The sequence below is a fragment of the Sinocyclocheilus anshuiensis genome, unplaced genomic scaffold (assembly GCF_001515605.1).
Source record: "Sinocyclocheilus anshuiensis isolate Anshui unplaced genomic scaffold, SAMN03320099.WGS_v1.1 scaffold1286, whole genome shotgun sequence".
Lineage (NCBI taxonomy): Eukaryota > Metazoa > Chordata > Actinopteri > Cypriniformes > Cyprinidae > Sinocyclocheilus > Sinocyclocheilus anshuiensis.
This window is the reverse complement of record NW_015554223.1, coordinates 334,518-357,409: the sequence shown is the minus strand read 5'-3', so window position 1 is coordinate 357,409 and position 22,892 is coordinate 334,518. Positions and strand designations below refer to the sequence as shown.

Here is a 22,892-nt window from a genome sequence, read left to right as displayed (position 1 = left end):
ACACAGAGCCGTTGTTCACTGACGAGCTGCGCAAAACCACGTTCATATTCGCGCGATTTTTTGCTTTAAATCAAAGTTTGAATGTTGTGATTCACCTTGCAGTTGCTTGGTTTGGTAGGCTTTCACATTGACATTTTTTTTAAATCCCTGTGGTAAAAATGAATGAGGAAAAATTCTTCCAAAACCAAGGCCGCTGAAAAAGTGGACAGTCACTGATGCACTCTTGTTGTGGCCTGTTGCTTAGCTTTTCCATTAAGAATGCACAAAATAATATCAAATTCTTCTATTTCTTATGTAATTCAGAACCTCCATCTGTGTCAATGGGAATGGAGCTCAAAGGTGTGGGGCCTGGCATGGTGAGCGTGTCAGAGCGAGTCGGAGCTGAGGGACATGGTCAATTGCCCCGTCCTCGTGCCTTCTCTCAGAGTGCCATGCACAGTCTGGAGAGGAGCGAGAGAGGCAATCCACAGGCACTCGCTGAGCTCGCACAGGTATTACACGCACACTTGTGCAAGTGACACATTTGAAGAGATTCATGCTCAACTAACTGTTCCTGTGTTTAAAGATGTGTGATGATGGTGGTCAGGTTGCAGGGCGGGGAGCTCTCTCTCAGACACAGAGGGGGGTAAGTGAGGACATGACAAGCGACGAAGAGCGTATGGTCATCTGTGAAGAAGAGGGGGATGATGATGTCATTGGTGAGTCAGACTTCATCATCTGAGACTCTCAGGTCCTTGAATTTTCTAAAAATAAGTTAGTAAGTGCTGATGTCATTTCTGTCATCACTAAGACTTTTGTATTTATTAGCAATTGTGACATTCTGTTGTAACAGTCATTGTGTGTCTTATTCAGACGACTCGTATCCGGGCAGCTCCATTGACCTGAAGTGTAAGGAGAGGGTGACAGACAGTGATAGTGAAAATGGATCTGGAGATGAAGGAGAACGCAAGGTATCATCTTGCATATTTTACATCTGTTGGTCTGTCTGTGTTGATCTGTACAAAAATATATTATTTAAAGGAATAACTCGCCCAAAATTGAACACTTTGTCATTAATTACAAAAGACAAAATATTAGAGAAATTCTGCTTTTCCATACAGTGAAAGAGGAGGATGATTTATACTGTTAAACTCTGAAAACATTTGTGTGTGACATTTGTTCTACATTTAAGCCTACATTTAATTAGGAGCTTAGTGTGAAGAAAAGACCATAATGTAGGACGTTATTCACTGATAGACCCTCATTGCTCTCAAATCTCATTCTCACTTGAGATCAATTAAAAAATGCAACCTTTATCACACCAGGTTTGACATCATTGGTGCCAAATGCCATTAGTTCTTGCATTTTAAATAAGTAAGTTAACTCAGTTGCTGTTTTTGAACGTACTAAAAATGAGATTAGGGAGCTACGGCTCTCAGAGTTCAGTATCAGTGAACAATGACTGAAATTACAGTCTGGTCATTACACAAATCTATTGTATGGCTACAAAAGACTTGGAATATACAGAACAAGTCATATATCCTATATTGTCCTTTTTAGAGTTTGGCAATATACATCACTATCCACCAGTGTGTATGCAAACGAGAAGTATTCCTAACTAAAGGCCTGTTCATAACAACACAAATATTCAGCATGAAATTTCAGCCAGATTTTCACATGCGATTCGTCTGTGCAGTCCAGTGTATTTAAAACGGCAGACGGGGCTAAATGTAAATGCAAACTCACTCTCTGACAGTAGGTTTTCATATTTTTTTTTACGTGGCTTCAAACATGGCTTCAAACAGCGATTATGGTATTCGCTATGGTGTTTTTCAAACAAACTCATGGGTTTTTCACAGTGTGAAAGACATTTGAACGCCACATCTGTGTGTTAACAGGCCTTAACATCTTTAATGACATTGGGGAGAGTAAATGATGACAATTTTTTGGTGAACTGTCCCTTGCTGAATATAGTCCCACAAAATAGTGAAATGTAGAATGCTTTGCTCTCTGTAGAACTAGTAAATTGCTTGTGGTCCTTAAGCATTTTTCCTAAGTTAATTATTAATGAAGTTTACAGAAGGCTATTACACAGTATTTTTATTAACTGGTAAAGGATCTGTCTCATTGCATATGCTTGCTCTAATTTATGTTCTCCTCTTTTCTCTGCTGCTTTCTCACTTGTGTGGCATCAGAGAGTTTTTGCTCCCGTGATTTGCTCCTCGTCTTATGGCCCTGGTCATGGTCGGAGCGTATCTCTCTCCTCCTACCCCAGCTCCAGACGCTTTAGCGATGTTTCCTCAAAGAGAAAGCGAGCAGTGGAGGGAGGTGATGGAGAAAGAAGGGAAGGTGAAGGAGCAGTGTCCCAGCACTCTGCGGGTCAGTCTTTCCTGGTCAGTTCTGCCGGGGGAGTGTCGTCAGTGCTAGGGGCGGTGAGAGTGGCGTCCACTGTTGTCACTAATGTGGTGCGACCTGTGGTCAGCACGCCGGTGCTGATCGCCAGCAAGTCCCCACATGACCGGAAACCCGCTCCGCCACATACACAGCTTCTCATTGGACCTGGTACCACAGGAAACCCAGCAACAGCTTCAGGTGGAGGGGGTGGGTACTATTCTTCATCATCACCCAATCCTGTTAGCGCATTAGGAGCTCAAGGGGGGCTGGTGACCAATCTAGTTTTGGGAGGCACATTCCAAGCTCCGCCCGGTATACAGCTTGTCACACCCCCTCCTCCACAAAACCCAGCCTCCCCCGCCCCTCTTACTCATAGTAATGGTCCACTTCCTCTGTCCGTTCTGCAGTCACACATTCTCCCCTCTACCTCAATAGCACCCTCATCGGGCCAAAAACCCATAACACAGGTTCAGTACATTATCCCTACCCTCTCTACCAACAATCCCAAGAGCCCCTCCCCTCAGCAGGCCGGTCAACCAACCAGTATCTTCACCCTACCTACAGCTCTGCCCACTCACGCCTCGTTGGCCAATGGGAAGCAGTCTGGATACGTCTCCAGTCCTGCTGTGGGTGTAGTTAACCCAGGAGCCAGAGGTGAGGATACATCATTTTTAATAATACACTGAGTGATAAAACATTAGAGAAGAATAAAACATACTAGAGAATGTACCTGTTACATTGCAATAAAATTGCCAGATTACCTTTTGCAGTAAATGTACGATTTCAGTACAAATGTTTTTTTTTTTGTATTGCTACCATTCACACCTCAGCATGAAAATGCCAATAAATCTTTGCAATGTATTTTGTTTAGATTGAGCAAATCCACTTCACTGTAAAGAAGTTACCAATAGTATACTTCTATTTTGATGCAATGTTTGGCGTATGTGCTGAACGAATAGCCTTTTATAGTATACTCCATTTTATAGCATGCACGAAAACAGATGCTAAACACATGCACTAGAAAGTTTCTTCCTTGTCCAGTGTTTGCATCAATTCTCTTAAAAAAAATATGAATGATAAAATGTCTTTGTACTCGTTTAAAATAGAGTTTCGAGTATATATCACACACACTTGCCAATGTGGTTTATTTTTGTTGCATCTCCAGTTGTTTGTTATAGTTCTGTCTTTTTTTTACTGTGAAAATGGCCCGGGCCAGTGTAGCCCGCTTGTGGACAGACTAATTAGTGAGAAAAATTCAAGGCCTGAGATAGGGCTGCGCGCGTTAAATATCGCATGCGATTAATCGTGCAGCCCTAGCGTGAGATGAGCTTGAGTATGTGCAGTAAAAAATTCTGTCTGCATGCTTATTGTGCAGATGACTACATTTACGTCAGTTGCACTGTATGCATAACCTAACATATGTATAAAAAACAAAGTATACTTTGGGCTTAATTTGACAGCTAAAATCATTTTGTTTGAGTCAGACAGCGAGTTTAAAATGGCTGAAGTAACTCTGCAGTGTTCCAGAAATAGAAACGTCATATCGCATAGGCATATCGCAACTATTATGGACAAACCATAATTTTCACTTGCAGTGTAGACAGCTTTATACACAAATTATAATCTTAGCGATTTAATTTCGATGCACCACTTTTGTCTGGTCTAGTCAGGATTTTTGACAGACGGCTTTGTTCACACATTAGCACCAAAATGGAACTTCACCGGTACCCAGGAAATTGCTGAAGCTCTAAACACATGATCTCTAAATAGAAAAATGCTGTTCATTTTCCATAAAAGCCTGTATGTGTGAAAGTGCCGATTGTCTTTTTCATTGTATTGTGGCTCAGAGCCATCATCATGCTTGGCTTTGGGTTTTACAGGTACTGTTCTCCATAGTTTTGTGCTGTGCCAGATAAGACAGTCTGTGCAAGACCCAATTATTTTAAACACTTTGTTCTTTCTCTTTTTTTTCCCCTCCTGCAGTGCAAACACAGTCACCAGTCTTGCAGGGCAAGATGCTGGTTCCCATGGCAACAGTGAGGGCTGCTCCTGCCCCCTCTCGGCAGTTTCCCTTGGTAGCCCCTCCTCTTCCTGTTCAGAATGGAGGACAAGCAGGAAGCAAGGTGAGATCTCAAATGGTAAATGCTTAAATAACAAATTGACATTTGAATAAGTAGTGATTATTATTTGTGAGTGTGATCGTTTTTTGATCAGCATGTCTTCCTGTTTCCTTTCTAGATTATTCAGATTGCGCCGATGCCTGTCGTCCAGTCGCAGCTTCCCTCAACGGGACCAGTGCAGCCTGGGAGCCCATTTTCTGTTACTATGGGAACAGCTACAGTGGTGGCCCCAGGCTCTACCCCGTCTCAGACCGTGCTGCTACCGCCCCCACCTACAAGGTATAACGCACACTTTCACAGGGCTACTTATACTCACCTAGCCGCACACGCAGGAACATCTCCCCCACTCTTATTTTAACAACTCCTACACTCCTGAAGTGCTGCAGCACAAGAGAATAACCCTGCATTGCTGCTCTCGCTCTTTGTAAAAGCTGTCTAATCTGGTTTCTGTAAATATCACTTTTCTCCTACAGAATCACTTATGTACAGTCCGCTCCTGGGGTTCCTTCTCCTTTGCCATTAGTTCCCTCGACAACAGGCTCCTCCTCTCAGACAGCTTCAGCAACACCTGGATCTGCTTATGTTCCATCACCCTTGGCGACCTTTGCAGCGATCGCTCATCCAGGACAGACTTTGGTGCAGCCACTGATTGCAGGTCAGTGGACTCATAATTAAAATATTTGAATATATTTATGTCATCAAAATTTTAGGGCAGTAATTTAAATAATCAACATTTGTGGTAAAATCAAGCATTGTGAAATATTATTACAATTTAAAATAAGTTTCCATTTTAATAGATTTTAAAATGAGGTAATTTATTCATGTGATGCAAAGCTGAATTTTTAGCAGCCATTATTCCAGTCTTCATTGTCACATGATCCTTCAGAAGGGTTCTTTTATAACTAGAAAGTTCAAAAGAACAACATTTATTTGAAACAGAAAACTTTTGTAACTCCGTAAAGTTCTTTTGCTTTTTGATTTTTGCCTTTTTTGTAAAGTGTGTTGCATTGCTGTTATCTACTGTTTCACCAGGTCAGCCATCGCTGTTGGCCCCGGCCCAGTCTCCCAGCGCCCCTCATGCTCCTGCCATCTCCGCCATCTACACCCCTACAAATGTGACCCTGGCAACTGGGGTGGTGTCTATGGCAACGGTGTCACCCAGTGTGGTGTACACAGTGTCCAGTTCCTCTAGCCTATGTCCACACATCCTTCCTAAACACACCACAACAACCTCCATGACCTCTGTAACCTCAGACAGGCAGGGGAACGTATCCACACATTCCGAGCGACAGCTGCACCAGGAAAGAACACTGGACCGGCAGCACACAGACAGTCAGGTCTACATGCAGTCCTCTGAGAGACAGACCGAGAAGGTCTCTCTCATACAGCTGGACAAACCGTTCCAGGTCCCGAGTAAAAGCAGCAGCAGTTCAGTTGCGCCCCCACCGGGCACCTCAGTGCCACTGCAGCCTGGAAGTCCTGCTCAAACCTGTCATTCCGGTACCTGAGAGTTTAACATCATAAAGTCCCATCTGTTTTCATGATGATAATGCTGCCCTGCGGTGATTTCTTTGAGACTACACACAGTCCCTCTTTTCTCTTTCAACAGGCAGTGCTCCGGGGACACCCAAACTGATCACACCAAGGCCTCCTCAGAAAGTGAAAGCCACAGTGGCCAACATCCCAGTGGGCAGTTATGATGGAGGAGGGAGAGGCAAAGAGCGAGAAAAGGAGAGGGACAGGGAGAAAGAGAGAGAGCGAGAGAAGGACAAAGAGAGTGGTAGTCGGTTCTCATTTGAGGTAGACAAGGCAGCCGAGACGAGCTCCCCTGCAACCTTTTCACCAGAGGAGGGGTCCGCAGAAGCCCCCGCCCACTCTGTAGCAGAGAGTGCTACACCTATTGGCCGTGGCAAAGAAGCAAATGCTAAGGAGGTTGGCATCATTAACATGACTGTCAGATACATCATATTATTTGATGTTTTGTTTTTTAAATCAGCGTGTTAGTTGTCAAATATATTAGGTTGATTAATCAAAGCAGTCTATGCAAAGTAACACTACATAAAGTTACTTAATGTGTAGTAGGCCAAAAAAATAAAAATGATTCCTTTTGTGATAAAGCTCACTCTCTTTTTTCTTTTTGCTCCACCCAGGCTGAATGGAAGGACTCCCACCCTTCTTCTCCATTACCTCCTCCCTCTGGATCAGATCCGGCTCCGCCTCAGTCTCATGGTGATAAAGATGCACCACCTAAAAAAGTCAAGGCCCGGCCACCTCCACTCAAACGACCGTTCGATTCTGTTGACAAGTATGTTTCATGAAATATGGCATTATTGGTACTGATACAATTTATTTCCAGCCCTATGTTCATCATATGTTGGTAGTAATTCTTTTTAATGGAGGTCCAAAAGGCCAGGTGAAATATTGTGGGAAAAAGACCCATTTTCAAATAAGGTCTCTTTCAATCCAAGTTGGTACACATAGCGAATTCATTTGACCATGATGCACCATCACTACAAATTCCTAATCGTGTGGATTCCTATTGAAATGACTGGATTTCATGTAAATTCTCTCAAACTTAAATGTGACCTTAAGATCAATAGGAAAAATCCTAATTAGAAAAGAATTCTGCATTCCATTTTTGTCATTACAAATAATGTTATTATAACAGTTTTAGTGAATAATTGTATTCAGAAATGACAAATTTTAATGAATTTCATATGACAAGTGTCACAAAGTGCTTTTTGATCAGAGACTTGGAAATAGTGCAGAATCATAAATATTTTAATGACTTGCATTCCTATTCATTTCGATTTATATCCATGTTTAAATTAAAAAAAAACATTTAATGTGACCTCAGATTTTGGACCCCACTGCATGTATAGAGTAGTCAAAATCTTGTGATTGGTCATGTGTTGCAGGGTCCTGTCAGAAGTGTACTTTGAGGAGCGCTTTGCAGAGCTGCCAGAATTCCGTCCAGAGGAGGTTCTGCCTTCTCCAACCCTGCAGAGTCTGGCCACCTCCCCACGAGCCATACTGGGCAGCTACCGCAGGAAGAGGAAAAACTCCACCGGTGAGAGTAAGATTCAGACCTCTCTAACGACTGAATGTGAATTATAACTCAGTGTTGATGATATTGGGTCAGTTTATTTGTTCAAATCACAAATCAACTAGCCCTCAATCCCCCTTTATACAGACCTGGACTCATCCACAGAAGATCCAATCTCTCCAAAAAGGAAAAGCCGCCGCAGATCTAGCTGCAGTTCAGAGCCAAACACACCTAAAAGCGCTGCAAAGTGTGAGGGGGACATTTTCACCTTTGAAAGGCCAGGTAATACTTCACCACCCACAAAACCTTCATCATTCTGCAGCCTATATTATCCTGATTCAACTACTTTATCTGGTACAGATGGAGAGGATGTTCTGGGGGAGCTGGAGTTTGAGAAGGTGCCCTACTCCTCTCTCAGGAGAACTCTTGATCAGAGGAGAGCTCTTGTCATGCAGCTATTCCAGGAGCATGGCTTCTTCCCCTCAGGTAACGCACACACTGTACCACCCACACAGCTTACAGACAGAACAAAAGTAAAATGAAATACAAACCAATCGCAGCACAAATCTTAACCAAAACGGATGCTATCGACATAACATTATTCATTAGACCCATGGAATTGGGGGTCCTTGGATAAATACAAGACTAATGGAATCTTAACAAAATATAAACTAACAGTTATAAATATAAAATATATGCATTATAATAAAAATATAAATTAAATGTATATTGTGAATGTTTCAAATGTATTTCTAAATCTAGCTATTATAATTTATAACTTTATTTTATTTTATTTTTTTGATCAAAAGAAACATCAAGCAGCTCTGAGTCACTTTGCAAGGATTAAAAACTACTGTCAAATACACACTGAAATAAAAAAATAAAAGATAAAATAAGTTCCGTTTATCTAATATTACTATATTGCTAATATATTACTAAGTAATAATAATAATATTATTTTTAAGAAATCTCATACAACCAAGATTTTTCATCCATGTTTTAATTTATACAGGTTTGTTGTGCAGCATTTTATTTTGAGAAAAAATATGAAAATATGCAAAGTTTTTTTTTTTTTTTTGTAAATTAATTGTTATATTTTCATTTGATTACATTTTAAAAGATTGATTACATTTAAGGTTTTATTCATTTACTTTATTAGACACCATTTTTGATGATAATAATAATAATAATAAATCATAAAACACAAAAAAGCAAAATGGAAAACACAGAATTTAGGGGACAATAAAATTGACTTTTTTTAGGACCCTAAATTAAATTGTGGGGTTTAATTGTGAACAAACATTATGTTTACATTCATTCTCATGGTCTAACAAACATGTGGAAAGCATTTCCACATTTATGGTAAATGAATATTGTGATTGTATTTTTGGCCATATCACCCAGCCTAGCGCATGATTCACAATATTAAAGGGGTCATATGATGCGATTTCTATTTTTCCTTTTCTTTAACGTGTTATGTAGCTATTTGTGCATGTATACGATCTGCAGAGTTACAAAGCTCAAAGTCTCCCACAAAAGGATTTATTCTATCTAAAAGAGAAGGCTGATCCAGACCGGGCTAAAACGCCTCATTCAAACACGCCCCCACATGTCTATGTCACGATGTGGAAATATTTGCGTAATGCCGCCCCAAATGTTCACGCAAAGAAAGAAGGCGCGGTTTCAGGAACCGCAGTAGTGTTGATGCAGTCATGTCGGGGAGACGCTGTGTGTTTCTGTGCGAAAGCAAAAGCACTTTATTTGGCCTTCCGAAAGTAGATGCAATTAGGAATCATTGTTAAGATCTGTTTACAACAGAACAGCACAACCCAGATGTTTGAATTTGTGCAACGCATTTTATGGACGACAGTTTTGTGAACCTAGGAGAGTAGCCTACAAGGCTGGCTGTGCAAAGGCTATTTCTAAAACAAATGGGTCAATTCTGACTTTGCTATGACAATCTGGCGCTTATTGTGAATCAGCTACTGTAAGTATGTTTTCTTAATAGTTTAAATACTTGCTATTGACTGTTCAAATGCTATTGAGTTTTGCGCCGTGTAGAGTATCGTGTCGTGTGTGTGTGTGTGTGTGTGCGTGAGAGAAAGACAGGGTCACATCACAGTGGAGTCAGCTTTCTTAATCGCGACTTGTGTACTGCAAATACATACGAGCAACATCACTGTGTCTGTCACGCGACTGTTCCCCTTTCGGGCTTGAACTGATGGTAAAACTAAGGACATTATGTACTGTCTTTACATTTATGTTGAAAGCTGAAGCTCGCGATTATGGAAAGGGGCGTTACATTTCCGACGCGTGCTTGTGGTGTTCGGCCAATCACAATGCACTGGGTCAGCTGGCCAATCAGAGCAGTCTGTGCTTGTCGGAAGGAGGGGCTTTGTAGAAAACAACGTGTTTGAGAGAGGAACTACAATAATGTACATTATTTGAAAAATAATGTGTTTTTTGAACATTAAAGCATGTCAACATATTCTGTTACACCAAATACACAAAAGAATGATCTTTAAAATAGCATCATATGACCCCTTTAAAGGAATGAAATTAACATTATCTAATTTTCTCACCATCACGTCATTCCGAGCATGTCTATTGAACAAAAATGGAGAAATTCTGGTCTCTCTTTTTCATGCAATTACAAAAAGAATCGACTGACGCTTCGAAAAGTTCCATAAATGCATCATAAAACATTTGCACTTCTAATGCCTTGCGATGGCTTTGTGTGAGAAAGAGACCAAAACTGAAGTCAGAACTTGTTATTAAGAGCATCATGCTGTGATTTATGTTGCCAGTCGTTAAGTTGGCTGAGTGGCGCATCTTCTGAGATTTATGAAGGCCGAAAACCCTTGCATTAGATAAATAAAAATCCTTTTCAAAATTTTCTTCCATCTAATGCTGTCTTTCTCTCCCCCTTTCGCCCCTCTCCTTCATTCAATAGCTCAAGCTACTGCTGCGTTCCAGGCGCGATACTCTGATATCTTCCCCACTAAGGTGTGTTTACAGCTCAAGATCCGAGAGGTCCGGCAGAAGATCATGCAAACGGCAGCTCCGTCGGAATTGGCCGGCACTTCAGATATATCCTCATTGCCGGGGCCTTCTGGGGTGGTGGCGGCCAGTGACATCACTGTTGGGGCAGAGCCTCAGGAAAAAGAGGCCGAGCGGGAGAGTGAGCAGAACAGCTCGGAGGAGCCCAGAAATGCTGGCGATTCACAGGACTCCACCAGATGAGGTTGATGGGCAGGTGGATGGCTTGAAGACCAGATGTCTCCCCTCAATATCTGCATGATCTACATTTGTTGTCTTGTCTCTGCTATGACCGCCTCCAAAGGACTTAAGAGAGAAAAAGCAAGAGCAACATTTTCATGGATATGGAGCAGATGAGGGGAGACGGCTCGAAACGCTTTGGGGTTTTGAAACTTCTCAGTATTTCATATGATGTTGAATTATGAAAACTTAACATTGACACATTCAGACACACTTGCCTACATAAACACAGACACTGTTGAATATACACTCTTTAATTTACAGCATTATCTTAGTCATTAGGCTTCCTTTGGACTTTGAAACTAGAGGACTGTGGGCCTGTCCTGTACGCCAGTGAAGTCGCAGTGCTGCTGATGCCTCTAGAAAGGCGAGACGTGCGAGGGAACCCCATCCCTTTTCAGACTGAGCTGTGTTCGTAGGTCTGTTTGGCAGTAGTTTGGCCACAGGTGTTTTGTTATTGGTTTGTGGGTTACTGCCAGTCATTGTGAGGCGGGCCTCCATTGGCTGAGTTTAAGTGATAATGAAGACTTATTGTCCTTTTATTTTAGATTTTTTTTTTTCTTCTTCTGTGGTGTTTTAATTTTTGAAGACTTTTCCCAGAGAGCTTTAAGGCACTGAAAACCTTTGGTGAGGGACTCTGAACTGCGCTGCCATTCGTAAACCTTTCGTCCGATGATTGGCTTTAGTGGTTGTCAGTCAAACTGGAGTCATTCTGAGGCCTCTGATTGGCTAGCCATGAAGGAAAAAGGTAATGGAAGGGAAGTCAACAGGCACATTATTGCCATTGATTTATTTTTTTCCATATATTAAGAGATTCCACATATTTAAACATTTCTTTCCCTGCCTTTTTTATTCAACTTTTCATGAGCTGGTGAAGCACGGAGCAAAGAGAATGTTGGGAATATATTCTTAAGAATTTACTATAAGAATTTTATTAACTTTTTAGAGAAACTTGATTTTTCAACTCGTAATGCTACAGGTTATAAAATCTCATTATTACTGTTCTCATTAACATTTAAAGGAAAATGCTACAAAAACGGCTTGATCTGAAAAGAGTGTTTTTACACTACCATTGGGAAATTTTAACCAAACCGTTACAGACTTTTCATTAAGAATCTAAAGAATCATATCAGCGTGTGGAAAATTGGCATCCTATGACCCCTTTAACGCTTTGTTGTTCTTGTGGATCTGATCCTTATAACCTATATATACACTGTATTCCTATTAATATACTCTTTCTTTAGCAGAAACGGAGGGATGAGTTCAGCTCTTCCCTCGCACATAGAGGCACTTCCACTACCTTTTTTTCTTTCACTCTTTATATTGATATTCACAATGTTTTATTTCTTACCAGGAAGTAATTACATAATCCTTTGTTGTAGACACTCCAAACATCTTTCTGGTAGTTGTACATTTTTTATTATTTCGGTTTGCCACTTACATTCCTCCCCTTTCTCATTCCTCTTCCTGTCACTTTATGGTTCTTTCCTCAATCACTTTAAGGCTGTGAGGTGAGACTGGGAGGCCATAGATGGTGATCTTCTCTTGCAGCACTGGTCTTTGTTGTACATAAATACAGTAAGAGTCCAAAGAATCACAATAAAGAGCAGAAACCTCATTGGAAGAAACAAAGCCAGTAACAAGAAATGAAATTGTATAACAAAAGGAGAAATAAAGAAATATGGTTAGAAACTGTTCTTAATGTGTTCCCTTGTTTTGCTGATTTAAATATCCGAGAAAGACTTTATACCGATAAGCTTTCCATTTTAACTGTATCAGTAAACAAATAAATATATGTTCAAAGAAACAGACTCTTCGTTATAAGTAGAAAGACTGAGGAAGAAGAACAACAATTGTGTGTAAAACTTCACTGATCTACTTTTGTGTATGAAGTTTGAGTTCTGAAAAGAGTATGGCTGAATAGTACATCGAGTTATTAGATGTGAACATTAAGAATAAAGGAATGATTGGGTGTTTCTATATGCAGGTACTAGTTACATTATGGGTATATTGTGGTTAGTTTATCACATTTCTTGACTTGCTACCTGTAAAGAAGATTAACCTACAAAGCCAATTGCAGTATGAAGAGACTAATGAATTCCATGTAACGTCAAAACAGATTTAAATAGGTTTACTCCAGTTGACTTAAAAAAGAACATTCTATGATCATTACCTGTATGACTTAATTCTTATCTGGAGCACAAAAATGTTATTTTAAAAAATGTCTTCAGTGTGGTTTTTGTCCATACAATGAAAGTCACTGGGGTCCCCTTTTGGCCCCATTTGACTTGCACTGCATCTACTAAGAACTAGGGATTCACCGATACCACTTTTTCCAGTACTTGCCCGATACCGACACTGTTATTTTTGGTACTTGCCGATACCGATATTTTTATTGCATTTGTACATTTTTTAAATATTGGGTACAGAAACCAAAAGGGTATGTATAATGTTAGTTGGTTAACTTCATTTATCAAATAGACACAGTCAAATCAAAATTTATTCAGACACCTTCAACGTTTCTCACATTACCACAGTTTATCTGCAATAATTTAGAAAATGGTAATAAAATATGACAAGATCTCAGAGTTGCTGTCTGTTGTCGGTGTTTCTTTGTCTGAATATGGCGCTTATCACATGCTGTGTGGTATCGCGTTTGGTATCGGGGCATTTTAACGAGTAGGAGTACGAGTGCAGGAGACCAGTATCGGTATCGGTGCATCCCTACTAAGAAACATTTAAAATATCTTCTCTTTGTTCCGCAGAAGAAAGTCATATAGGTTTTAAACAACACGAGGGTGAAGAAATGATGACAGAATGTTCAATTTTGAGCGAACTATCCCTTTAAGGTGATGTCGTTATTGCTGTTATTTCCTCAAAGCGATTACAAGGGAAACAGAGAAACTGTTTATTTGCAACACTTCTCCAAATCAGCATCATAATATTAAAAATGCTACAAACAGTCAGTGTACAGACCGAGAGATGTATGAGATGTAACACATGGGAATCCTGTGTCCATTGCGGTGATGGTGCATAATGTCTGTCCATTACTTGTTTTGAACTCCCTCTTCCCTGTTGTTTTGTTCTTCAGGTCAATGCCCTTAAACTACCTCCTTGCAACAACTGCAGGTTAGAATGTTAACCGGAAATCATTACTGTCCATGGGTGAAATTCTTTCATTTAGAAATCTGTGCCTTTATATCCTCCATCTGGCCCTGTCCAAATGCCAGAACAAGAGTGTCATCAGTAAGACAGACTGTCCATTTCTAGTCCCAAAACAGGAGCCATCTAATCACAGATCTGAGCAGTCAGATGCATCCTCTAAAATCAGCCCTCTTTTCAGATTGTTAAATTAAATTTAGAAAAATGTCTTTTAAAAGTTGAAAATAAGGCTGAAAAATATCTCAAAGGATGGACTGGAGCGGCTATTTGAGGTGTGCGTGTTCACACATTCAGTGACTTTAATGGAAATGAATACAATGTCTTGAATTTGGAACACTTTCTCTCGATCTCTGCTTTCACTTGTTCTAACCCATCCGACATCACTTATGCTCTTCTTTTAATCGCAATCTTCAAATCTCCAAGAAGATGGCCACAGGAATGCTGCCCTGTTCTTCACTTCTCTCACATTAACTGCAGGCTGTCCACAGTGAGGACCTCCATGCTGATGCCACTCTCCAATGCCTTGTGGTACAGCTCGATGGCCTCTGCCAGGTCTCCGCTTGTCTCAATGATGGCTATAGTCTCTCCAAGCTCGTTACACATGATAGTGGGAGTTCCATGAGTCTGAAATGTTGAAAAAATAGAAACCATTATTTTTTGCACCAAAAGTTAATATGCAGAACTAGCAAAGACCCAAACTCACACACAGTAGGGCGGTTTCCAAAAATGCAAAAAAAAATTGGAATCAATTGATTCTGATTCATGGTTCTGGAACTGACTCTGGAATCGATTCCTCACTGTTGTTTTCTTTTCTTTTTAACATCAGAGGAACATGTTCACCTAATATCACTTGGCTTTAATGTAGGAAACATGTTGAAGACATAAGCTAATCATATTTTATGTTGTATGTTATTCGACATGCAGTAACTTGAGTAAATGAAAGTTAATCATCTTAATCAGCAATACATGTTCATACATATGGCTTTATTTGAAAGTTTCTGCATGACATACCATGATACTGAGTTGTTAGAAATACGTACGATGTACAGCTGCAATCATTTTTTTTAACCCATTTATTGAAACTGACCATCCATCACTATAGTGAGCGAACGAGATGTGAATTAATGATTAGCTGTATTGAGCTGAAAAGGCTATTAAAGAGGAGTCGATTCCCTTTTATTTTTCCAACCTTTGCAATAGATTTTGCTCTGAGCTCCAACACATAGAAGTAACAGCTTCCTACCTGTGTCAGGTTGGATGTCTGTATTTGAATGACTTGGGGCTGTCCAAGCTGCAGCTCTTGCTGGCAGAAGGCTGGTACCGTGGTTGCCAGGTCCATCTCAGAAGCTTCCACAACAGCAAAAGTTGCTGTGTTACATTCAGCAGTCACTGCTTCTGCGTTGTGTTCTGGCTCTTGTTGCTTTTGGGTGCGAGTGTGGGTCTTACGATGGTTCCTAAGGTTCGAAACCGTCTTGAAGGTCTTTCCACATTCACCGCAAGCATGCGGCCGCTCGCCCGTGTGTGTACGCCGGTGTTCTGCCAGATGCATGCTCTGCACAAAGCCCTTATCGCAGAACTCGCACCGGAACGGACGCTCGCCCGAATGCGTGCAAAGGTGCTCCCGCAGGTGTGTGTTCTGGCGAAACCGTTTTCCGCAGATCGTACAAGGATACGGACGCTCACCGGTGTGTACTCTCTGATGTAGTGTAACGCTTGAGGCTGAACCAAAAAGTTTTCCACAGACCGGACAGGGATGAGACTTCCCAGTGGCAGAGCTGGAGCCTCGTGGCCGGCCGGGCCCAAGTCCGTGACTTAGCTGGTGCAGGCGGAGATTTGCAGGAGAGTTTAACCTCTTGCCACAAATAGTGCAATCCAGATTAGGTCTCGCCATCGAAGGAGTGCTTAGCTGCTCTGTATTATCCGTCGCGCCCAGTTGACTGCTAACCTGGGAGTCCTGGGAGATGCCATGTGGCTGTGTCAGGTTGGGATGCTCCTCCAGGCAATGTAGGTCTCGCTGACGCTTGCGCAAGAACCCCTCGGAACAATGCGGACAGGGGTAAGGTGCCGGTGACCCTGGGTGGTGAAGAAAACGATGAGCTACAAATTTAGCAGGACGGATAAAAGTAGCAGAGCAGTCTGGACAGGGTGAGGGCGTCGTGTTGCTGTGAAGATGCTGACGGTGTTGGCGTAGATTTGACGATTGGCTGAAGGCTTTGTGGCATATGTCACACCGGTACGGACGGACTCCCGTGTGTGTAAGTCCATGGCGGGAAAGATTTGCAAGAGAGGAAAAGGTCTTTCCACACACACTGCACTGGAACGGACGCTCGCCCGTGTGTGTGCGCAGGTGGTTTCGCAGATGGATCTGCTTCTTGAACGGTTTCCCGCAGATGTTGCATTTAAAGCGCCTTTCGGTCGTATGAGTCGTTCGGCGATGACGCAACAGATGAACCTGTGAGGAGAATCTTTTTTTACAAATAGAGCAAGGGAACTTTGGCTCTTCCTCAGCAGCAAGAGTCCCAAGTTTACTTTCTTCCTCTCCTCCTCCTCCCACATTGGCAGCAGTTGAATGGTTAGGGTCGTCTGTCTGTATTTTCCCTCCATTTTGGGTTTGTTCTGTGTTTGAGGGTTCAGCATGAAGCCCATTTTCTGTTGGCTCTGAAGACTGGGAAACCACTGCAGTACCTCCAGAACCTGTGCCACTGGACTCTTTTCTGTCATCTTCCATAGGAGGAATAGTCACCGCTTGTCTTTCTTTCCTCCAAGCAGCCTCTCGTTCTCTTGCTCTTTGAATGATAGAGAGAGGTGACTGCTGGGCCAGTACAAACTGCAGAGGGGAGAGGTTTGAATTAATCTTACATTTGTTTCTTAGTTAAAACATTCACATTCAGTTCCGTTCTAAGGAAAAAAGTATATAATAGGCTTTTGTGCAATTATTAGGTTCTGAAGTTTTTATGGATAAAATGAACAATAGCACTTACATTGTACATCTTTTTAAAAATGTATATTTCTTAAATCGCACGACTTCAGTGCAAATATGTAATAAATCAATTATAATAATTCATAAGTTATTGGTGCTTTTTAAGAATGAACTATATGTCTGTACATTATTGGTTATCGGAAGGTATTACAGATTTTTTTAATTATGAATTTTTAAATGTGAAATATTCTATATGCATCACCAATACTGAATATTTATTTGTACATGACCATTTTTTCTATACTATGAACATTGTTGTTTTATTGTGTACATTATTATGCCTTAATGCCTATATTCCCTTGCATCATTTAAACAACTGATTTTAAGTTTTAAAGTTTTTATTTTTTTTATTTACATTAGACAAATTAGTATAAAATTTTAATATATGAGGTATTTATTGATTATCAGGCAAAACAAGAAAATAATTATCATATCAGTATTGGACAGAATCGAATATCGGTGCATCCCTAGTGTTTTTAAACATCAAATTGAATTTTGATGAGGGCAAAGGCCTCAATGTAATAATAGGAGAAATGAGCATGAACACTCAAATACTGGTAAATGTATATATATATATAATATTGACCAATACGGATACATTTAACAATAAATTTCAAAATCTCTAATATTGTCTGATAACCAATATGATACTGATGTTGTGCATAGCTAATTTTGTTTATTAAGTCAATTATTACCTGAGAGACTGGTGCGGTCGGCTCACATACTCTGTGAGTGCGACGATGGTACAAGAACTTGGTCATGTTGGTGAAGGTTTTGGCACAAAATGGGCATTTGTGCAGTGGCTCAGATGTATGGGATTTCCTAAAGCGGGAAAAGCAAGATAAAATTTAGTTTTGATGACAAGAGTTTTGATGTTTGACAACACAGTTTTGTATTTATTATTACCTATGTATCATAAGAGTAATTTCTGTGGTAAAACCATGTCCACAGTCCACACACAGAAAGCGTGCCTCACCAGAGTGTGTGCGCATGTGAGTCTGAAGGGACACCAACTTCTTAAACACTTTATCACACTCTGGGCACTCATGTGTTCCTTGTTCATGCACTCGAAGGTGTGCCACAAGCCGATTGGCAGAGGTGAATTTTCTTTTGCACTCCTCACACCGAAGATTGCTGGGTGACGGTGTCAAACCCAAACCAGCCGAGCGGGCAGTGTATGTACGCCTCCCAGCAATAACTTTGCTGCCCTCTTCAGATCCATCACTTCTTCCTTCATCTTCCTTAGCCCCAGAAATATCTTCATACCCCACCATCACCCCAGTGTCCCCACTCTCTTTGTCCTGGCCTAAGAAGTGCTCCCCTTGGTGTTGAAGGAAATCCTCTGGTGTGCTAAACAGCAGATTACACTCAGAGCACTCATAAGGATGGATAAGTAAAATCTCCTCATTTTCCTTATTTAATGTGTTCACCTGACCAGAGGAAGGGAGGAGGTTAAGAGTGGTTACATTGTCCAGCCGGATAGGACCAGCAGGTAAGAGAGGGGAGAGGAGTTTAGCTTTGCGAAGAGTAGCTGAAGCTGAACCATCAGCGATCGCTTGGGCGGAGCAGAACTGTAGGCGGAGCATCGCAGAGGTGGAGCCAGGCAGGGAAGTGTTGGCTGGCACTAGCATAGTTCTGGGAGGGGCTGCAGTTTTAGATGGGTTATCTTGCTCTCGAAGAGCCTGAAAAGTAAAGGCAACAAAAGTAAATTTGGAAATATGGGACCTGTAAGATCCTAAACAATGTGGAAATAGGCCCAGACATTGTCACACTGAAACTCCTGAATTACTAAGAGGGGGAAAACTTGATCCTATCACTATGGACCCCACTGTGACATGAACAAAAATCAAATATAGCTTTTATCACATCACTCCTAGTTCGATCATGGTGTAAAACAAACCCTCTTTAAAGAATGTATTTGTTGTGTGTGTATAGCGGTATGTATGCATGTATGTAAACAGACCTGGGCTAAGGTCAGGATCTGGCCTGCCTTCTGTTCATCCAGAACTAGATTTTGAACATTGAGCAACTGAACCGGAGTGACTGAACCATCCGCCTGAAGAACATATTCCTGAAACAGAACCCACAATTAAATTAGAAACTGCTAAAAAGATCACAAGATAAATATATTACTCTGCAGTATGTACAAGTTGTTTGTTGAGAACCTCAAGAACCTGACACAGTGGCAATCACGGTGTAGATGGTTTTGATGATATTAATAATTGATTTGTTTAAATAGATACACATTTCTCTATTAAACAGCATTACTGTGTTACTGACGAGTTATTAGCTGATATTAGGGCTGCACGATTAATCGAATGCGATTGTCATAAAAATACCACATTTAATAACATATTTTTACTCCAAACTCACTTCATAACGTCAGTCGAGTTTGAAATAAATCCTTCAGTGAGATGATGTGGCTTCTTTTCGAATCACGATCTCGATTCCATTTCGATTTATCGTGCAGCCCTAGCTGATATTAGAATTTCTGTCAAAATAAGATATCTAATATCTAAAATAGCTAAGATTTTTTTTTAATTATACTTCTATTCAGCAAGGATGCATTTATTGTAAACAAAAGTGACAATAGACTTTTACATTGTTACAGAAAAATTGTATCGAACTTTCTATTAATCAAAGAATCCTGAAAAAAGGTATCACGGTTTCCCAAAAAATGTTGAGCAGCACAACATTTTCAACAACAATAAGAAATGTTTCCTGGGCACCAAATCAGCTTATTAGAATGATTTCTGAAGGATCATGTGGCACTGAAAACTGGAGTAATGATGCTGAAAATTCAGCTTTGCCAACAGAGGAATATACTACATTTTTACAATTTGAATAAATTGTAAATATTTGAATAAATATATATATATAAAAAGAAATTAACATTGTAATTTACATTGTATTAATGTTTTACAGTATTACTGATTTTACTGTCTTTTTATATCAATGCATCCTTGGTGAGCATAAAAGACTTTTTAAAAACATTAAAAATATATATATTACCAACCCCAGACTTTACAACAGTAATGTACATTAAATTATTTGATTTATACATATGCCATATTAACACATTTAGTGCTTTTCAATACTTTTTCATGGGAGTTTATTGTTTTATAATAATTGTACATATTGTTATAAAAAGTTTTACACATAAATATAACATTATTCCAGTTGAACTAAAGTTTTCTTAGATGGCATTCACAGAACTCTGCTGTCAATTTACAAACTGAACATTTTTATAATATACCAATTCAAACGGTTCATTAGCTGAAAGAGATTTCTTTCATACATAAATGAACATTGCAACTGGAATATTCCCAAATGAATTGGAATCTAATCAAAACAAACTTAGAGCAAATCAGAATCAGCATGGATACCCAGCCTCGTTTATCGGTGTGTGTGTGTGTGTGTGTGTGTGTGTACTCACTGTGTCAGTGTTCAAGCTGCTGTGGGTGCTGCTTCTATTGTGTGCCTGTCTGTGAGCCAACCACAGCTCAGGTGTGTCAAACAGAGCCAGACATTCCAAACACTGATACTGGATTGGCACTTCTGCATCGACAGCATCCACCTCTGTGACCTCACACAGCTCTGAAAATAAAGCATTCATGTGCTGATTACATGCACTTGAAAAAACTCCCAACTTAAACATACAGTATAGCACATACATTAAACACTGCACTCACCCTGGCCTGCCTCTCTCATGTGCAGCTCTTGATGCAGCAGCAGTTCATCTGGATTCCTGAGGATGGCTCCACACTCAAGGCATTGATACTGGCTCTTCCCAGCGTCACAGTCCTCAAGGCTCGGCAAGACCTCGACCTCGTCCCCCTCTGCTCCGGTGTGGATCTGCTGATGCACCAGCACCTCCTCCAGCGTATTAAAGAGCTGCTGGCACTCACTGCACATGTACTGATGCTCCACATATTCCTGCTCACTCATGGTAACTGCACAGTTCTAAACTTGTTAAGATGCAGAGTCTCTTGGTGTGCTGAAGAGCAGATGCAGTGCTGGGGTTATGAGTCACAGTCACTGGGTTCAGTATGCATTCTTATGCTCAATATGAATCCTAAGCCTCAAAACAACCTGGAAAAAAAAAACAACTAAAGAAATACAGATATGTCAGAACATTCCCAGACAAATTATCTGGCTTTGCACATTTATATTAGATACCATAACCTATCATTCAGGAACAGATTCCCACAGACCACTAATTATATAGATATTACAAATATAATATATATAACCATTGAGATATGGGACAAAACGTGTCACACAACTTAACGTGCCATTTCGTTTTTAAAATTGCAAAACTTTGAGATTATCGCTACACAAATGTACAATTTCAATCTTTAATTTTATAATTCAATCATATAATACCCCTAAGACCACCTCAGACCAGTTAGACCAGTGCTTCTCAATTACAGGGCCTCAGCAAAAGTCCAAAAAGTATTATTTAAATGTAGTTATATTAACAAAATCGTAATGTGTATATATATATATATATATATATATACACACACACACACACACACACACACACACATATTTATGTTTCTACTAATATTTCAACTAGTTTTATTAGGTTTCACAGCTGTGACCCTACTTTTTGTAAACACTATCAGATATTTATAAAAACAATTATTAAATCCGGTAACCTATGACACGTATGCATTAATTGTAATAATGAAGTCCGTGCAAAACATGTGGCAGCTCCGTGATATAAAGAGTCCACAATTCAGTAATTTCTCTTCATTAATAAATCTGAAAACTATGACGGACATTACAAATGTGGTACAGATGCAGGTGTTAAAAGCAAAAGGATTGATAATACACCCGAGAATCATGCAAAACTTCTAGCACTAGTCGAGGCGGAATCAGTACAAACAGACAACAGCATTTAGCGGGTTTCAGACGAGCGGCTCACCTTTCGGCGAGCAGTTGGTGGCGCTCTTCAGATTTGACCAGAGCTTATGGCGCGCCCCGCTGTCTCCTGAGCTAGCCACCCCGCTGTATGGCGGTCGTCAGGCGGCGCTCTTCACTTTTCCCCGCAGGTCTAAGAGCGCTGAAGGGAGGCCTTCTTTCCCCGGCCGTTTCTGAACCTCACCTCGTGCAGCGCTCGTCGGCCCCGCGGAAGCTTTCCGGTGTTCACAGTGCGTTTCTCACCGCAACGAACCAGTATTATTCAGCGCGTCGCACTGTTTGTTAAATGTTTTGACGTAAAGACGATGGTGGATGTGGAAATGTAGCGTTTGTCTAGCCTCTGTTCCTTGCTCTGTGCGTGCTGCCCCGCCCCGTGGAGGAACCACGTGTGGCGTGTGCAGCGCGCTGATTGGCTAGAAAGACTGTCAGTCAAACTGTAGCTGTTGGATGCTAGGGTATACTGTTTGGTATGAATGAGAGGCTACATCTGCTGATCTAAGGTCCTAAACAACCAATAAATTAATTAATAATAAAACATCTCAAAACACACCATGTGTTTATTGTTAAATATTTATTATGGATTATTAATTGTTCGGAAAATGCTAATATTATAAAATAAGCTTTTAGTTTTAATTACTTTTTCTTATTTGTAAGTCGCGTTGGATAAAAGCGTCTGCTAAATGACTAAAAGTAAAAGTAAATATAAAGATTATGATTAGTCCCGCGAATGGTAGGCATTGATATTAAAACATTTCCTTTATCAGCCCATTCCTGAACCTTTAAGGGAAAACTCTGTTTGACTTTCATGTAAATTGACATTTTGTCAATTTAAACGTGTTTGTAAAAGAAGAGATTTTAATCGACAACAAATGTGATAGCACATTTCATCTGAAGTCAAAGTAATCATTTCAGTATTTATTTATCTATTTACTGTATTATAGTATGTTATGCCATAAGGTTATGCAATGCATGGCTTTTCAAACATTCTGCTTTCTAAAGACTG

At 40.4% G+C, this 22,892-nt stretch overlaps 2 protein-coding genes across 6 annotated transcripts in view; one reads left to right on the top strand and one right to left on the bottom strand.

Annotated features, from left to right (window-relative positions):
* LOC107671178 (protein capicua homolog) overlaps window positions 1-11,845 on the top strand; it is a 37,721-nt gene extending 25,876 nt beyond the window's left edge. For 2 of the 3 annotated variants that reach the window (XM_016464057.1, XM_016464055.1), the window contains exons 8-21: window positions 304-491; window positions 566-698; window positions 853-950; window positions 2,175-3,027; window positions 4,357-4,496; window positions 4,612-4,772; window positions 4,967-5,148; window positions 5,526-5,993; window positions 6,103-6,425; window positions 6,644-6,798; window positions 7,412-7,569; window positions 7,687-7,821; window positions 7,900-8,025; window positions 10,493-11,845. In XM_016464057.1, the coding sequence (XP_016319543.1) occupies window positions 304-491; window positions 566-698; window positions 853-950; window positions 2,175-3,027; window positions 4,357-4,496; window positions 4,612-4,772; window positions 4,967-5,148; window positions 5,526-5,993; window positions 6,103-6,425; window positions 6,644-6,798; window positions 7,412-7,569; window positions 7,687-7,821; window positions 7,900-8,025; window positions 10,493-10,782 (3,410 nt within the window). In that variant the 3' untranslated portion in view covers window positions 10,783-11,845. The remainder of the gene's footprint in view (window positions 1-303; window positions 492-565; window positions 699-852; window positions 951-2,174; window positions 3,028-4,356; window positions 4,497-4,611; window positions 4,773-4,966; window positions 5,149-5,525; window positions 5,994-6,102; window positions 6,426-6,643; window positions 6,799-7,411; window positions 7,570-7,686; window positions 7,822-7,899; window positions 8,026-10,492) is intronic. The other variant, XM_016464056.1, reaches the window with a different exon arrangement.
* Window positions 11,846-13,657: 1,812 nt separating this feature from the next.
* On the bottom strand, window positions 13,658-22,355 carry LOC107671208 (zinc finger protein 574-like). Of its 3 annotated transcripts, XM_016464104.1 has the most exons (9): window positions 21,894-22,355; window positions 20,653-21,052; window positions 20,397-20,557; window positions 18,924-19,031; window positions 17,867-18,642; window positions 17,656-17,782; window positions 16,675-16,807; window positions 15,224-16,629; window positions 13,658-14,604 (listed from the first exon to the last, which is right to left on the bottom strand). In XM_016464104.1, the coding sequence occupies exons 2-9, from the start codon at window positions 20,906-20,908 to the stop codon at window positions 14,443-14,445; spliced, it is 3,129 nt and encodes a 1,042-aa protein (XP_016319590.1). In that variant the 5' UTR covers window positions 20,909-21,052; window positions 21,894-22,355; the 3' UTR covers window positions 13,658-14,442. The 3 variants fall into 3 exon arrangements, with proteins under 3 accessions (XP_016319590.1, XP_016319589.1, XP_016319588.1); XM_016464103.1 differs by having other exon boundaries at window positions 15,224-16,807; window positions 20,653-21,069; XM_016464102.1 differs by having other exon boundaries at window positions 15,224-16,807.
* Window positions 22,356-22,892: the final 537 nt, after the last annotated feature.

Excerpts from the sequence above, each read along its gene's own strand:
- LOC107671208 (XM_016464103.1), bottom strand. The coding sequence starts at position 20,908 with ATGAGTGAGCAGGAATATGTGGAGCATCAGTACATGTGCAGTGAGTGC. Across the intron at positions 20,558-20,652 it reads CATGAGAGAGGCAGGCCAGG|AGCTGTGTGAGGTCACAGAG; the intron begins GTGAGTGCAGTG and ends CTTTATTTTCAG. Across the intron at positions 16,808-17,655 it reads CGACCGCACCAGTCTCTCAG|TTTGTACTGGCCCAGCAGTC; the intron begins GTAATAATTGAC and ends TCCCCTCTGCAG.